We start from the raw sequence: 17,643 nt of genomic DNA on the forward strand, positions 1-17,643 counted from the left end.
TGTGAGTGGGGCTAACGACTCAGCCTCTTGTCTCCCGATCCAACAATCTGACAGCGAGACTGGAAATAACTGATGAGAGTTGAGCTCACAGAAAAAAACGCCTGTCAAATTGATGAATGGTGATAATAACAGTATGGTGTAGGCTACTGTGACAGTTAAATTATCGCCACTAGCCTACATACCCGTAGCCTGCTTTGCCCTCTATTGTGCCTTGTCGACAGATATGTGAACACCAGGATACAAAGACTACAGAATAATTCATTGTGTTTGAGTTTGATGCTAAGCAATCAGCTTTGGCAGAAGTTTCCTGTGATCAGATCTACATTCTATACTCGTACAGCGATCTTTGAATATTGGAACTAGTTTAGCCAGATATTAGCTGTCAATCTCCTTTTGTTTGTTTTCCACTGTCTCATGATAAGGGAATTGTTTTGGAAGCTGCATTGGAGTTTCCCGATCTGGATCCAGTCATTTAATGTGTGAAACGTACTGCCTGCCTTATCACCTGCCTTAGAAGATACGCATGTTGTTTATGTGAGTGGTTAAGTCCCCCTCCTCTGGAACCACATGTTGTGTCGCCTCCTATATCCCCCTCGCTACTGACTAATTAAGAAAAAAATTAAAAATTAAATTAAAAAGTTGACTGGAGCACCCATTCTCCTTCATAAAAAAAAAAAAGACGTTGTTAATCTGTTTTCAGAAGCTGTTAGGATTTCAGTAAAGTCGTGTGGCCGGCATAAACAATAATCTTCTTCCTCAGTCTTCATCCTCCTCTCATCTCTCCATCTTATCTTCTCAGAAGATACTGCCTGGCACCACCGCCATCCACCTGCTACCAATTAACCCACCAGGCTAGCTGGACAGCTGCTGGCAAATTTAATTACCCTATTCTACAGTTAATTCCTGCTAGATCACTAACATGGGCCTGCAGTACAGATGGGTAGGGAGGAACCAGGTTCCCTGTAGTGTGGTAATGCGGGGTGTATGCAATGACATACGCATTTAGACACACAAACAGGCACACACACATACACACATGCACACTTGAGAGAAGAACATATGTGAAGCGTAACAAAACATAAGCAAGCATGCAGTACACACATGGGAGTTCAGTATATGGCAGATCTAATGCACAGCCTGTGGCTCCGACATGAGAGTGTGTGAGAAGTTCTTTGTTATGAATGTTACCTGATCACATGGTGCTTCTAAGTGAAGCCTTTAAAGAATGCTGCTGGTGGTCCTGACAGCACTCAACACCTAAGCGAAATCTGCACAAAATTTTTGAGAAAGTAGCACAATTTTAATGACATTTGTCTGTGCTCAGTCAACACTAAAGACTAGAATGATTTTAGCTGTTTCCTCAAAATGCACAACGCACCAATTTCCCTCAACGCATTATGCGTGACAAGTAATATAGATTTTTGCCGTTTCTCTTTTTGGTGGCACACTCATCATTTTCCACACGCTATTTAATTGGATCTGATAGTTGTGGAAGGGGGGGCGGATGGAAAGATGAAAAGATTAATGGATGAGTTGCCAGTGTTGTTGCTTACCAAACAGCAGTGATGCTGATGCTGCGCCCATCCCCACCTCTCCCCCAAACACACACACTCACACACACACAAACACACACACCACCCCCCGCCCCACACCTCTGCTTTGATTCTAGGATTGATTCTTCTCAAAGGAGGAATCAGATGTGACTCGAGCCTGAGCCACTAATGATGTAGCCCCGAAACTTTTAATGGATGCATTCATCAGAGTGGCAAACTCTTTGATTCCCCTCTGCCCTCACACCCCAACCTCCTCCCGTCTTTCTCTCTCCCTCTCTCCCCCTCTTCTTACAAATTCAGTTCAATTCATTACCCGGTGTCTAACTTTCCCCAGCGTCTATTAGAGAATATGTAAAATAATGCATTCTGCCTCAACGAATCATGGGCTAGCCTTAGTGCATTAGCTCTGGAACCACACATTTACTGTGAATTTAGTTTTGCAGAGAGTGCCATTATCCATACTGAATAGAGGAAATAAAACAGAAGTGGGTAATGTTTTGCTGACCTTAGACGACTCCAGATAACTGTTTAAAGCCACAACTCACAATAGTTGAATGTTCAAATAGATCGATATGCTGTACTTACGTCTTTTAAAGATCTCTGGAGATGCAGATGGTTATTGATTGCCATTTGAAAAGGAAGCAAGCCTCTCACTCAAGTCTGCCGCCACTGTTACGACGCATTAAGTAGCGTCTGGGTATGGAAGGCCAAGAGGTCCATCAGGCAGAGTTACTTTCTTTGACTTTGCTCAGCCGCAGCATGTGCTGTTGAGAGTGTGATGAACAATGTAATATCTGTGAGAATTGCCTCTAAAAGAGGCTGTGGATCAAGTGAAAGAACCACTGCACTGGGAGGCTGGAGTGTACAAGTCATACAGTAGTACCTTATGAAGTTGGAATTGCCTGTAAAACTTTTCACCTCAACCTCACTAGAACTTTACATTGCAACAGAATGTACTTGAGAAAGTCTGGCCACTGGCACTTTTATTTTCTTATTTGCTTTATTATTAGGAATTTTAAAGCACTTTAGTCGCCATATTGCACACAGTGTGATAAGGAATGTGTTTCTTTGCATATCCCCATGAGACACATACATGTACACATTTTACATGTCTGTCTGCAGCTACAAAGTCTTGAACAGTCAAATCATGTATTTTTTACTGCTTTGGTGTTGGCTTTCATCACGTTGCATCATTTTGTGACTGTTCTCCAAGTGCCGTTTTTGAGACATTTATTCCAGTCGTCTTTCCATTAAAAGTTGTAGAGAGCTGAGAACCCTGAATGGCTGTAATCAACATTTTTGTCCATTTTGCACTTGCCAGCAGGAATTATTTTTCATGAAGCTAAATCACATATGTAGGAAAATAGGGAAGCACAGAAATCCATTTGGCTATTGATAGCTGATGACGGCGAAAAAATTCAGCCAATTTCCGACTTTTCTCAGCTGACAAGCTTGGCGAGTTTCCCTATAGGAAATGAATGTACTTCCAGTGAGTTGTTGATCACAGTGTGAAAACAGGATTCAAGTCACTTAGCTAGATGTAGGGATCAAACCTGTTGCCTTCCAGTTATGGGACTCGGGTCTCTAAATATCAGCCCACTCTACCACCTTCATGATTTACTTACGGTGAGCCACGTAGGCCTATTAAAGTGTTTGGACTTGAACATGTGTGTGTATGTGTGTGTGTTAGCCGTGGTACTTACTTGCCTTGGTGTGGTCTCTGTTGCAGTGGCACCAGTTGGAGCTGGGGCTGGGCCTCAGCCGGGAGCAGCATCCTGGCTGAGTTTGGGACCCTGCACCTCGAATTTGTCCACCTGACTGAGCTCTCCGGCAATCCCATCTATACAGAGAAGGTTCGCCACATGGTCTACATTTCCCATATTGCTTTGCAGGATAGTCTCCCTTCATAGTGTGTTCTGGATATTGCAAATTGGAACTACGCTTCCATTTTACTGATGTTTAAGAATGTGTGGGATCTACTTATCATCACCCTTCTCTGCATCATAACTTTTTAGCACCATTTCTCTGCAATATGCTTTTCAGCCTTGAGGAGATGATACAATAGACGTCTGATTCAGAATGCAGTAGCCTGATTATTCTCTTTTGTACTCTGGTGCCTCTGCAGGTGATGAACATCAGGAAACTGCTGAACAAGATTGAAAAGCCCCATGGTCTGTACCCCAACTTCCTCAGTCCAGTCAGTGGCAACTGGGTCCAACGTAAGTACTGTGTTATCTTACTTTATATTCTAGTTACAGTCTGTTTAATTCTTTCCAGATTATTATCTATTATTGGCTCTATTTTTGTGAATCAGCGGAGTGCAGTCAAAGGCGCACCTTGCGAGCGCACAGGGCGTGGAGACTGATTTTTGGTAATTTAGGGGCCAGAGGCGCAGCACAACTGCAGCCCAGTTGGACACAGGGTTGGATTAGGAGGAATGCATTATCAGTGTGGTAGGCCATGATCAATCAAATCAACTCTTTTCCTTCCCATTAAAAGCAGTGTGCTCTGCACCACCCATGGTGTAGAGAACAGTCCGAAGTGGATATACCATAAAATCTAGGAAATGGTTGCCCAATGTAGGAAATGGTTCAGTGATATTCGGCGAGAGCCAAACAGAAATTGGCGGCAAACCGCAAGTCTATATATCAATATGGATACATTTTGGGTATACAAGAAAGATGTTGAAGAGTTTGAGTTGTAGATAGAGAATCTTGTTAACTCATTACTCAATAATTGTACGATATGAGTTATGCTTAGCTGTCACATACTGTCAGTCCCTATATCAGCAGCTCAGACAATATATTTTAGTAAAAAAAATAGTTTTACAGTAAAAAAAATGGATCCAATAACAAACAAAAAACACAACAGTGTTAGGGTGGCAGTGTGGCAACACTTCGTGCCATATTGTAATTACGGATGGGGCCATTAATGGAAGACAAGCAAAGTCAAATTTATTTCTAAAGCACTTACTGTAAACAAAACAGTTTTATCACAAAGTACTTTTCAGAGAAACAAAGGACATGAATACAGATAAAAACAAAGGACGTCTCAAACCTCATTGGCATTCCTGCATTGTTAGAAACAAAACGATAAGGTTCACTCGTAAGCATGGTGACACATCCATCTGAGAGCTGTACTGGGAAAGTCAGCGAGGTCAGCTAGGTCAGCAAGGTAATATGGCAAGTCATTTGATTTCCCTTCATGGGTCAAAATGACACGATCAGCCCATTTGCATCCATGTGACATGCATCCATTTCACCTCTCCCATTTATGAACCTTTTCTATGGCTTTTACGCCCGATGGCAGACCTTGAGACACCTCACGTCAAACCCCTTTGAGCTTCTCATCTGTGTCATCCACCCATCCATCTATTTCCTTTCATTTTTAATATCAGTTTCATAGCAATGGCTATATGACTCCCATCGCTCTGGGTTATTAAAATGATAATGAATTCAGTTACTTCAGGAAATTGGATCTTTCCGATTCACCTGAAAGGAGGTGAAAAAAAAAAACCTGGTGTTGGAAGACGCTGGGCCTGAAAAGGTGCTAATCTGGATGATTATGTTGGCTAATTATTGTTGTGGGTGAATGTGTCGGGAGGCAGGTAAATAAAAACAGGATGAGAGAGACAAATAAAGTGTCGGCTAAAACTGTATATATTTATCAGCACAAAGGGATAGCGAGCCTTGGCTTCACAGCTCTCCATCGTCTGTCTCCCTCAAGGACGAGCGCAGCTTTCACCGTGATAACCTTGCGGGGGAGTGAGCAAAGGTGTGCACGCGTGCAACGAGCACGGGTGGGTGGATGGGGACTCATCCATGCCTCCACTGCAATATCGTATCCAGCATTTTGAATGAAGCGGGAGGAAAATCAACAGCCACTTAACTTGTTTCGATTTCCACTCACAAGCTTTGAGAGTGTTGCATAATTTGAATTTTGGACAAACTTTCAAATGAACTGTTTTCAAGCCAGGCCTGAAAACAGGTCTCTGTGGAGAGAGAATTCACAATGCGATACATGCATGCACACAACTAATTATCCACAACACCTGCAAGAGTGGTGAACTAAAGATGTGTGAAAACTGAGAAGTAAAGTTGACACTGAGAATGTAAACTGTGTATGTTCAGGTTATTCTATTAACACACACACACAAGACATAAACAGCAACGCTGCCTCGTGAAGCTGAATTCCCTTTGACCTGTTGCTTATGGAACAGTGTGTTTGCACAACTTGATGTGGTTCCAGCCAGCCAGGAATTAGTGAGACATGGTGGCCTTTGAGACTGTGGAATAATATGTTTTGTTTTGTGCATGGACCCATATGTGAAACTGCAGAATAATTCCACACCACCCCTCCCATTTCCCTCCTCAGATCATGTTTCCATCGGCGGCCTTGGGGATAGCTTCTACGAGTATCTGATCAAATCATATCTGATGTCAGACAAGACGGACGAGGACGCAAAGAAGATGTACTACAGTGCGCTGGAGGTATGGAAATCGTAATCTCATATTGCACTCAGAGCCGGAATCGCTCTGGGGCCGGCTCAGTGGGGAAAAAATAATTACAATTATAACTGTAATTATGAGGTCATACCAACAAAGTAATGTAGCAGGACAAAAGAGAAAAGAATGTCTCTCAAAATCAGTGCTTTTAATGTAATGATGTTTCTCTCTCTGCTGTAGAGTACATACATTTTTGACAGGGGGGGGGGGGGGGCCCAGTGGGAATGGGCACTGGGGGGGGGCCCAGTGGGAATGGGCACTGGGGGGAGAGGATTTTATCAAGCCGGAGAGGTTCCTGGTACCGCATAATGTTATTAGCGCTGTGATTAGATGGCAGCTGACTTGTGCATGTACTCATATAATGTAAAATGTGAGCATGTCCACGCAAATCCATTACTACCACTCCATTACACCTGTGCATGCACACACATACAGTATACACATACATAAAAATAAGATGTCTGTTTTCCCCTTGACCGGAATTTATCATGACACGGAGTAAAGCATATTCCCTCAGCTAATGATTAAAATACCACAGACAATAGCGTTAGACGGCCTTGTCGAGATTTCCTCCGTCTTCATCACAGGGTCAAGCCAGAGGGAAACTACTAATTACAGACACTCCCTTTCCCCTGCGACTTGGTATTTCAGTGATAATGGCCAAGGACCCCCTATGGTGCCAGATTAACTTATACATGTTTGCACAGGGATCTCAGGTGTAGGCATTGTACAATTCATTAGCTTTGGTATTCAAATTAAAGTAGATTACTAATTAAAACACCGTGTTGAATGGGAGAACATTTTCCAATTATTCCACGCCATGATTACAGCAAACAACGGCTAATTAGGGGGGAAATTCATCAGTTTCAGTCCTCAAGGAACGTGTTCGTGGAATATCACATTCATAAGCAATTCATATTATATAGATTACTTGGAGGTTAAGTGTCTTGCTCAAGGGCACAGCTCCTGTTTCAGTTGCGAGCATGAAATCTGAGGTACAATCTTCTGTGAGAGGTGGGCTTAATTTCATCATTTATTTTTTTTTGTACGCTGGACCTGAAAGAGCTGTTAAAAAGCAGAAAAAAAAATGAATGAATGATCGGACATGAGATGCAAGAGGAGCTTTTTACTTTTAATCATCAGCATTTTCTGGGGTGTTGCTGCTGACAATCATAAACCTCTATTCAAATGCAAAAATGAGCAAGCCAAACAGAATAAAGAAGAGGGAGATGAGAAAGGGAGAGTGTGTAAAAGAGAGAGAGAGAGAATGAGAGAGAATGAGTCATTCAGAATTGATCTCGAGAGATGTCCCTCTCTATACTCGCTTTTAAAGTGAGAAATGGGTAAACACTCAAAACGTAAAGCAAAACACTGAGAAGGAAGTAAAAGTGCACAAAACATCAATATGCATATTTCTTTGAAGAAAAAAAAAGCCTCCCGCTTTCCTTTTCTGCAGTCCTTCCATTTCTCTTTCTGATCATTTGTCTCCAAAGGATTTGTACTGGACTTTTCTTTCCCAGGATGTAGAGTGGAATCTCAATTCAGCTCATAGCAGACCATGTGTTACACTATACATAGATAATTTCATTCATACATAAATGCAGACGCATATAGCGAAGCAGCGATATTGGACTCGTTCCCTGTGTGCATGGAGATCGGCTACATACATACTTTTATAGAGCACATGGTGTAAAGACGCCCCTAGAAAACTGTTGGAGTTGGGGTTTGTGTTTTTCAACTTCTTTTTCTGTCTGTCTGAATGAATGTATGCTCAAACTATAATTTATTCTTCCCTTATCACACTCAGATCTCATGTGATTTGAAAAGTTACAGTGAGTGATTATTCTTACACTGCCATGATAGTTTAGAATATTTTAAATGGATTTAGTGCATGGTGAGCGACGGCGGTTTCCCCAGGCTTTAAGTGGAAATTAGAGCACACAGTACACTGAACTTGAATAAAATTCAATTCTGTCACAGTTGGGTTACTTAATTAACTGTTGACCTCAGCTGACTGGGTACAGCTTTGATAAGTCCTATATAAATAAAATTATTATTATTATTATTAAAGATGCTACTTGTAGCATTTTAACATCAATAAATCATTACAACATTTATTTTGAGATAACAAACCAAGAGATAACAAACCAACACTGCATTTTACATTGTATGTTATTGGGTCAGATTTCCTGACAAATCTGCTGGATTGCTTTATGGCACAAAAGAGGGCGTAAAAATACACCTGTCTTATCATCCCAAATCGCAAAGTGGGAATGCAACAGAGAAATTCTGGTGCTGAGAATAGACACTAATTGACAAATTAAAACTTGAAATACAAAACTCTCCTAAACAGCAGTGAGCGAGCGCTCCATCCAGAGAAAGCTTGATTCACCAGTGTTGGATCTTGTGCCTCTCTCGTCCTTTTGGTGCTGTGTGCCATACATGATTTCTGGCTAGCCTATTAAATTTCAAATTTAGGTACCTCCTGCTGCCATTCGGAGCTGCCAATGTGCAAAGTTGCCTAATGTCGCTGTAATTGTGGGAAACATTAGCACTAACAATACCACTGGTGTAAGATTGAGGCTACCAATCGTATCGACCATGGTCTCATTTGTTTATGGTAATTATACCAAGGTATCACAATTAATTTGACAATGATGTTTAAAAATGCTATACATAGCACCTTTAAATATTTTTCACCGTGTGTGTGCCATGTCCCCTGCAGGCGATTGAGGCCAACCTGGTGCAGAAGTCACCCGGTGGCCTCACCTACATGGCCGAGTGGAGGGGGGGGATCCTGGATCACAAGATGGGCCACCTGGCCTGCTTCTCTGGAGGCATGGTTGGCATCGGGGCTGACGATGGAGCGCCAGAGAAGAGGCAGCACTACCTGGACCTGGCTGCCGAGATCACACACACGTGCCACGAGAGCTACACTCGCTCCGGTGAGTGTGAGAGTCAGGAGGAGCTGGAGGCAGATATTTAGCATGCACAGATTCTTTACTGTGAAAGGCTGCACAATAATTAGTTTCAGCAGAATCGCAAGGGATCCGGTAGAGTATGAAGTATTTGATTGATTGTGCTTAGATAAAAGGCATTTCACAAGTAATCTTCCTTATATCTCCTTACACTTTAGGACGCTATCAACCAAGAAAAGGCATTCATAATTCATTCCCATGTGCTGTTCATATTTCCACTTTTCAGATCAAAGCGATATTGCATTTTCAACTTGCTGCATGCTGGCCATTATAAAAAAGACAGTGAAATTTTATGGTTCATCACTGTTATACTAGACTGGGGCTGTCTCGTTAAGAGAGAATTTGATGGCGTACAAAGTAAGAAAATAGAGTCTGGGAGAGCTATATTGTAAATTAAAAAGGCCTCAGGCATTTTAATTTCGCCCTGAATCAAGCGGAGAATGGTTCCTGGTGGCTACACCTCGACAGAGAGATGACAGACCTAATGGGGAGCAGCAAAATCCGATGCGTCTCTGGTGTGGAATTAGAGTTCTCAATTATTCTCTAACATCTCACAGCTGTAGGCAGCAGCGGCAGACATGGGGGTGCTTGTGCCATTCCTCCCAGTTTGTTTGATATTGATAATCGCACTCTGTTGTAATTCAAATCGAAGAGCGAGAAGGGGAGGGGCAGGGAGAGGAAATGGGACAGAAAGAGTGAGAAAGAGTAAACATTGTGGCAGAGACTAGTTGAGACCACAGGCAAATTAGTTGCAGCCCCAACCTGAGAAGGAAGTAGATGAAAGAGTTTTGATACGGTTCTATTTGCGGACTGGGGATATACTCAGGGGAAAACTACAAGAAAGAGAGAGGGAGACGGAGAAAAGAGATAGCGGAACAGGGGAGACAGTTGCAAGTGACAAGACATGCCCACATTTTTGGGAAAACCCATGTTTGATCTCTTTCCCCCTCCCTGGCACCTGTCTCTGGCCCTGACAATAATCTTCCCAGCTAATTTCAAACACGTTTTTGTTTTTTCCCCCTCCGCCGTCAGGTAGACTGTACAGATTCATCCTCAAGCGTTTGTTCGTTCACCCTCGTATCTCCAGTAAGCTAATGTGACTCAACACGTAACAGGTTCCTTGATACGCTTAGAAAATACTTTTGATCTGCCAGCCCGAAAGGCTTCTTGAGCTCTCTCTTTCATTGTCGTCCACCAGGTTTCTCTTCACTCATTAAAGGGACTGGATGGCGCTTAGCAGCTCTTGGATTAGCTGCCTGTGGAGGAGAGAGAGAGAGAGAGATTTGCTTTTGCATGTGCGTAGAGTGGCTGCCATTTAGCTGCGTCTTAAATACTGATACCATAAAGACTCTCCTTCTGCCGCTCCTCTGGATCACTGCCATCTTCACTGCAACAGGCTGATGCTCAGATGCGGATCACATGGGAAGCAGCAGGAATAGGAAGAGGTTATTGGTTGTGGTGTGTGACTTGAAATAGTTTGTGTGTGTGTGTGTGTGTGTGTGTGTGTGTGTGTACATTTCTGCTGTACTGAAGGTGTATGGAGTTGATTTACAGAAGCTTGAATGAGATCGGCCAGATCTATAATAAACTCTTTCTCGGCCTGAAAAAAAAAAAAGCGAAAGTTATAAAAATTGTATAAGTAAGTGCAGGTAGTGGAAAAGATATGATAGCGAGGACTGAAATGTCATCTCTTCCACCACCACTCTGGTTCCTCTGCTACCAGATTGATTCTTTGACTACTTGAAAAATAAAAAAAATAAAAAATATATATATAGCAAATCAAACTGAGATCTAAATTGGGATCCACTGGTCATGGCCACATCTCTCCGCCAGACCTCAAATAGTGTTCTCAAAATAGTTGAGAGCCAGAAGTTTTAATAACTTGAAAATTAATTTAGTGTACTTTTCCTTGACTGGTAACTTATACAACAGTATTTTGAATACCCCGATGCAGTAAACAGCATCTATCCGGTGCCCCAAGGAGGTTAAAACAAACACTGAGAATGATTTGCAAATTGTATTTGACCCTATTTGCCTGCCATCCACCTGATTAACTTGTGGAGGAATGGATTGTGTTGTCTGTGCCAAAGTTATCTGTGATTCATTGTTAGAATTAGCGTTAGCATTCCAATCACAAGCATCAACAGGCCTGAGGGAGAATTACCTGGTTCAAAACAGGTTGACGGGAAGCAGGAGACAGAATGTGGAAACAATCCAGAGGTAGCTAGATATCCCTTCTAAATCTGTTTAATCAATGTGAACTTTATTGGAAGACATCAACTCACCTATTTCCCTCTACATACCTACCTACCTACAGTACATGCTTACCTACAGTACCTACCTATCTACCTACCTCCTTTCAACTTACCTACCTCCCTCCTACCTACCTACCTACTTACCTTCTACCTACCTACCTACCTACCTCCCTCCTGCCTACCTACCTTACCTACCTCCCTATCTTCTACATATCCATGTATCCACCCACCTACCTCTCTAGCGGATGGTCTTCTATTTTCTCTCATTTTCCTCCCGGTCATTACCCGCATTTACAAAGACATGTGTCTATATGTGGATACATGTGTAACAGTGAATTGTTTATTACCTTCATTTTTCTCTCTGTCTTGCTCACACTCACGCATGCTCTCCCTCTCTCTCTCTCTCTCTCTCTCGCACACACACACACACGCACACTATAATGAGCCAGCTGACCCGTGGGCCCTGCTGTCTCTGACAGTTACTTTTTTATTTCAAGATGATTCTCCGGCCCAGCCGGATACAGCCACTCACAGTCCAATCTCCCCTCAGTGACCACAAAGACCCCGCTGCCTCCAACCACGGTCCAATTTTCTAAAGGGGCCACACAATGGTTGTCTAAAATCACAGACGATAAGCCCAAGAAAATATCTCAGCAAATAGAGCGCAGCGGGCAGAAGCACAATTTCAGCATCGTGTTCCATGCCATAATACAACTCCCATTCTATGTGCGTTTATACATTTGAGATGTTGCTATGCCAATGCTCCCGCCCTGACCTCAGCTTATAAAGCCCGAGAATAGATTCCTTTGTGCTGTTGTATCGTGAATAGAATCTCTTTGGCAAGCTACACTCTTTAATTGTGGTAGAAGTATAATGGAGAGAGGAGGATAAGGAGAGGAAAAGAGAAGCCCATGGACCATCTGGATAGCAGGGGAACTCTTAATTGTTTAACTCATGCCTCAAGCCCTTTTAGTGCACCTTGTTTGAATGGCTTCTGTGTACCAGTGATTTTGTATTTGTTAACATCAATCACGAAGGAATATTCAGTTTGCTTTAAAGGATTTTTGATTTAGTGAAACACGGCGGATCTGTTGAATAAACGTTTACCTCTGTTGCCTGAAATAAAGATCAATGTCCTCACTCTCCATATGATTTTGTCAGGATTTCGTCTCACGCTTAGCTCCTCTTGTCTTTCTGTATCTCTCGCTCCCTCAGCCACGAAACTGGGGCCCGAGGCGTTCCGATTTGACGGCGGAGCTGAAGCCACGGCGACCAGGCTGAGCGACAGGTATTACATCCTGCGGCCGGAGGTCATCGAGAGCTACATGTACATGTGGCGACTGACCCATGACCCCAAGTACCGGGAGTGGGGCTGGGAGGCTGTCGAGGTGAGATACAACCACAGAGCGTTTACATTTACTCAGACTCAAATTATTTACATGCTGTTACATCCTTTACTTAAGGAAAAGTAGCAATACCATAATGGAAAAATACTTCATTAAAAGTAAAAGTTCTGCATTTGAAAGTTTATTTAAGTAAAAGTATATAGCAGTAAAATGTACTTAAGTATCAAAAGTAAAAGTACTCATTCTGAAGAACAGTCCCTTAATTATTGATGCATTAACCTGTAAGAAGTATTTTAATGTTGTAGGTCTAACTACTCCATATACTGTTGGGTCGTTTAACAATGCAACATATTTTATGAGCTTATTGTATGTTTTGCATGTAAAACTAGTAACTCTAACCATCAGATAAATGTTATTGAGTAAAGTGCAATATTTCCCTCTGAAATGCAGTGGAGTTAAAAGTATACAGTCTCACAAAATGGAAATACTCAAGTTAAGTGACAGTACCTCAAAATTGTACTTACTACTTGAGTAAATGTACTTAGTTACTTCCCACCTCTGGAAGATTGTGGTAAGGAGAGAAAACCCTGTGTAGAGAAAACCTAGTGCGCTTTTAAGAATTGTGTTCATTTGTACCCCGTAGTATTCTTTAAGGAGTGGCTTACACTCTTTGATTCTATAAAGTGTGCCAGCCTAGTATGTCAAGCCCTTTAAACACCCGCAATTACCCTCCACAGGCTTTCTTGATATCGTGTGGCACCATACATTAGCTTGTAGATCAAGCAATTCCACTAGCAAGAGGTGAAGGTTGTGTAGGGAGCACTACTATTAATGTGGCAATAGTCAGCACATTAACTCTAGTAAACTGGAGAGGGCTGGCATGATAGATTTAGCATTAATTTAGTGCGCACAGAAGTGGAGAGATCAGGCTGACGAGTTTGACGGGCCTTTAATTATCGGGCACAAAGGTTGAAAGCAGTGCACAACGCTTCTCTTCATGCACATCAAGTATTAACACATCGGGGTCTTTGTTAATTAGCACATATAAACCAGCCCTTTGTAACAAGGGTAATAATGTGCTAATCCGCTTGGCTAGCTCAGCCACTCTCCATTAGCCCTTGTCAGATTTAGCATCGCTCAGGCTTCTGCTGCGTAGCCAGCTGAGCGGCGTGACATTTTCCATCAAGAAGAGTAGCTTCATTTCCTTAGGTGAACATGGACACAGGTCTGCTGAATAAAAGGTTTTCTCTTATCACTGTCATTATTTCAGAGGACTATCCGGTGGTCTTTTGCTAGCATGCCCCGTGACGTCAAAGGTGCAGCATGTAGAATCAATGAATGATGAATTATTCTTACCTTTGTCCTTACAGGAAATTTGTACAATCACGCTGGCACGCTGTAGAAGTGGTCCTCTTTAGTCAAAAATACGTGTGCACATTTAAACCCGCCTTCCGCATCCCCTCTCTGCCTCCTCCAGGCCCTGGAGCAGCACTGCAGAGTGGACTCTGGCTTCTCCGGGATCCGTGACGTCTACGCCACAGCAGTCGGCCACGATAACATGCAGCAGAGCTTCTTCCTCTCAGAGACACTCAAGTAAGTCCTATATCCTGTCAACATCTCCCCCTGGTAAGAGAATGGCAAATGACATTTCACAATCTGGGCGGCTAGACCATCTGAGAGTTCCAGGTAGAATAGAAATAGAAAGCAATATAGGACATATATGAGAAGAGAGTGGAGTATTTGCACAGTGGGAATCCATCTCTATACTGTCACCTACTTAGTCAATGGAATGCACTCATAGTGTGAGTGTAGTTACTCAGTATTGGTGCTAAGAGGCACTTAAGCACAGTGTCTTTGCCATAGTGTTCAGAAACCATCTTAGGTGATTCCACTCACACTTTGAAAGAGATTTTCCCTTTCACTTGTGGATGAAAGGTGGAGATGGCGCCTAGATGGTGTTCAGTTGAAAGGCTCGGCCTTGTCCCCCCTCAAGCCTCATTCTTGGATCAATCAGCAGCATGAGCCATTCTGTCGGCCGTGTTGCATCAGACCTAACAGATCGCAAAGAGTCTATTTGCTTTCCCCCCGGCGCAAGACACGGGCTTCAGGAGCCACGTTCAGGTCACTCAGTCAGTCATCAGACACTTAACTCCTAACACCAAACGCCGCTCTCTCACCTCATATTGAGTGATGCTTGCTCACCCGGTGTTACCCAGTCTACCTAATGTGTGTAAGCTTTGCAGCTGCTAATCTATACAAAGCAAATATCTCAGTTAACTAGCAAAGCAGTTTTGTGGAACAGGTGTGGCATTTATTAAGTTTGACCGATGCTAACGAAACATTTTGGCAAACAGGCTACCATGTTATGATACTGACAGACAGCTAACCTAGCAGGTAGCAATAGAGTAGAGTGGATTTATTCTTCTTGACAATACATTGGATCAATGATGTGATTGTACTGATTATTCCAGGACTGTAGTAACTTAAACTACGGCAACAGTTGATGCTGAGTGGACAGCATCTGTACTTGTTAAAAATAGAAGGACCTTTTAAAGGGATCAATACTTTTTACAGAACACCTTTCTCTCCATGATTTGCCAGAAAGGTGCTGTTGAAAAAAGCACATTCTTTAGCTTGCTTTTTCTAAAACATCTCTGACATTGTATGGAATATCATTGGTTTGTCAACTGTCTTCGCAATACATCAGTACAATGCTTAGAGACAGGAAAAAGACCACAAAAATGCACCCAAAACACCACAGATTCTGTCATATTTTGCCATTTTGTGTGATAAGTGATGGTCAGAATGGGATTTGAGTGTGGCAGTAATTTGTTTTCCCCGACTGCTTACCCAGGTATCTGTACCTGCTCTTCTCTGACGATGACCTTCTGCCATTGGAGGACTGGGTCTTCAACACAGAAGCCCATCCGCTGCCTGTCGTCCGCAAGAGCTGTCTGCAGGACGGAGGAACACAGGACAAGACGGTCTCTGAATAAGACTGAACACCTCACCACCCAACGCTTAAGACAGTTACAGATACACTGACACGTGCACACACACACACACACACACACACACACACACACAGTCACACAAATATTGCAAACACACAAACACAACGCAGGTTCAAAGTCCTTTTCAGAGCCTGTCATGGACTCTCAATTCCTTTCCAGTAAAGGATCTTGTCGTTTTACGCTGTGATTGTATATCCTTGCGCCGGGACTACTTCCTACTGGCACTACTTTTTTGTGGACAATCAAGACAAACATGACTTTCATGAAAAGAGCACCTTTTTTCTTTCCTTCTTTCCTCTGTGAGGAAACCAGTATAACTTGCAGACCCAAATGTATGGGAGGAGGGTTGAACTATGGGCCATACTGTTAGAGAGAGAGAGAGAGATGTAGAAAACCACTTGAGTTTTGCTTTTTGATTTTGTTGTTTCACTACCCTTGAGTGATGAATGATTTCCTTTGATCTTGTCATTGCATTTTTCCTTTGTGAGTATACTCTTTGACCAAAGTTTTCTTTGAGTTTCTATTTTCCCCTTTTCCAGTGACGTGTATTTTGGTGAGATTTGACAGATAGTAAAATTGCAGACTTAACGTAAAAGGATTGAAGGTAATGAATATTAATAAATGTACAGACAAATGTGAAATGTGATTCTCAAATCCACCTCCAAACTAATGTTGATGTCATGTTTCTTATTGAAACAAGCTTGAATGAATTTTTTTAAAGTTCGGAGGTGGCAGGAAACCCGTCAAGGTTTGACAGAGGCAGTGTCTTATGCATCCAGGGACCATTTTTAAAAATTTGTTTTGGGGTTTGTTTCAACTGTATGCTTGTGCTAAAACGTGCTAAAACAGGGCGACTCTTTCTCAAGCCTCTCCGCCTTTTTAAATCATAATTACAAATAGAGTGGTGTCAGGTCTGCGACTGTAACACGAGCACCGACAACAATGCAAAAATAAAAAGCACCTTTCACTCTCCAGCTCCGACTGATAAACCATCGGAGTATTTATGCGGTCCAGCTAACTCACTAGTGAAGCTACCAGCCTCTCTTTATATCTGTTAGCATTACAGTGTTATTGATTCTCACCATTTTGCAGTCGTTTACAGTGGAAACAGTCAAATATATAAAAGTCAACATGGTTAATATCAAGACAGGCTAACAAAAATACTAAATAGATTGTTTAAATTGGTTCATCACAGAAATACATGTTAGGAAGGGACTCTACAGGCAGGTCGAAATCAAAGTGGTGCACTTTGTACCCTGCTACTGTGCTGTTGTTTTTTCTGGTTTGCCCTTTTTTTTTTTTATTCATGTGTGTCTATACGGCTGCCAATACAGCCAAATGATGCTGAAGTCTATGACCGTGAGACCAGACTGGGGAAATTGGCGTTTTCATGTTCATCATTATTCTTATCATCACTGCTGTCCGACACAGTTGTGGAGAGAATGTGCTGTACATACGGATGATGTGAGTGAACCCCTGTGTGAGCTTGTCTTGACTTTCTTTTGTGATCTTTCTATTCTTTTTTTCTTTCGTTTTTTCGTTTGTTTGTTTTTTTTTTACTTCAGTGGTTATTTTTTTCTGGGTTCTCTTTTTATTTGCTTCCCTCAGGTGTTTCAGTAAAAGAAGAAAAAGTTCTGATTTTAAGTCTAGTTATTGCAGATATTAATTATTGTTATTACTTATTCTTACTGTTTGATTTGACTTATCTTTCATTGTTGAATATTTTCAAATACTGATAAAAAAAAAAGACCTGTGCAACTTTGTACATTTAAAACAACCGCAGTTGTTCTGTCGTTTTTATGGCCTTCGTTGATTTGTTTCCAGAGACAAAAAGACTAATGCCCTGCTTGCTGTGGCATTTGCTTTACGATAAGAAGAGAGAGGGTGGAGGGGTTTGAGTAACTGATTGGTAGGCTACAGCAGGTGGCTGTGTTTGATGGGAACATCCTGCAGTGACTTCCAAAAGGAAGAGGAACCTGACTGTCTTGCTGA

General features: G+C 42.2%; 1 protein-coding gene across 2 annotated transcripts in view; it reads left to right on the plus strand.

Moving 5' to 3' along the window:
• The window catches only part of LOC139932772 (mannosyl-oligosaccharide 1,2-alpha-mannosidase IA), a 165,558-nt gene extending 148,157 nt beyond the window's left edge, over nt 1-17,401 (plus strand). The window contains exons 6-12 of one of the 2 annotated variants that reach the window (XM_071926658.2): nt 3,283-3,406; nt 3,679-3,772; nt 5,928-6,043; nt 8,784-9,003; nt 12,507-12,679; nt 14,115-14,230; nt 15,492-17,401. In XM_071926658.2, the coding sequence (XP_071782759.1) occupies nt 3,283-3,406; nt 3,679-3,772; nt 5,928-6,043; nt 8,784-9,003; nt 12,507-12,679; nt 14,115-14,230; nt 15,492-15,633 (985 nt within the window). In that variant the 3' untranslated portion in view covers nt 15,634-17,401. Of the gene's footprint in view, nt 1-3,278; nt 3,407-3,678; nt 3,773-5,927; nt 6,044-8,783; nt 9,004-12,506; nt 12,680-14,114; nt 14,231-15,491 lie in introns of both variants that reach the window. The other variant, XM_071926657.2, reaches the window with a different exon arrangement.
• Nucleotides 17,402-17,643: the final 242 nt, after the last annotated feature.

Source organism: Centroberyx gerrardi, chromosome 12 (assembly GCF_048128805.1).
Source record: "Centroberyx gerrardi isolate f3 chromosome 12, fCenGer3.hap1.cur.20231027, whole genome shotgun sequence".
NCBI classification, from domain to species: domain Eukaryota; kingdom Metazoa; phylum Chordata; class Actinopteri; order Beryciformes; family Berycidae; genus Centroberyx; species Centroberyx gerrardi.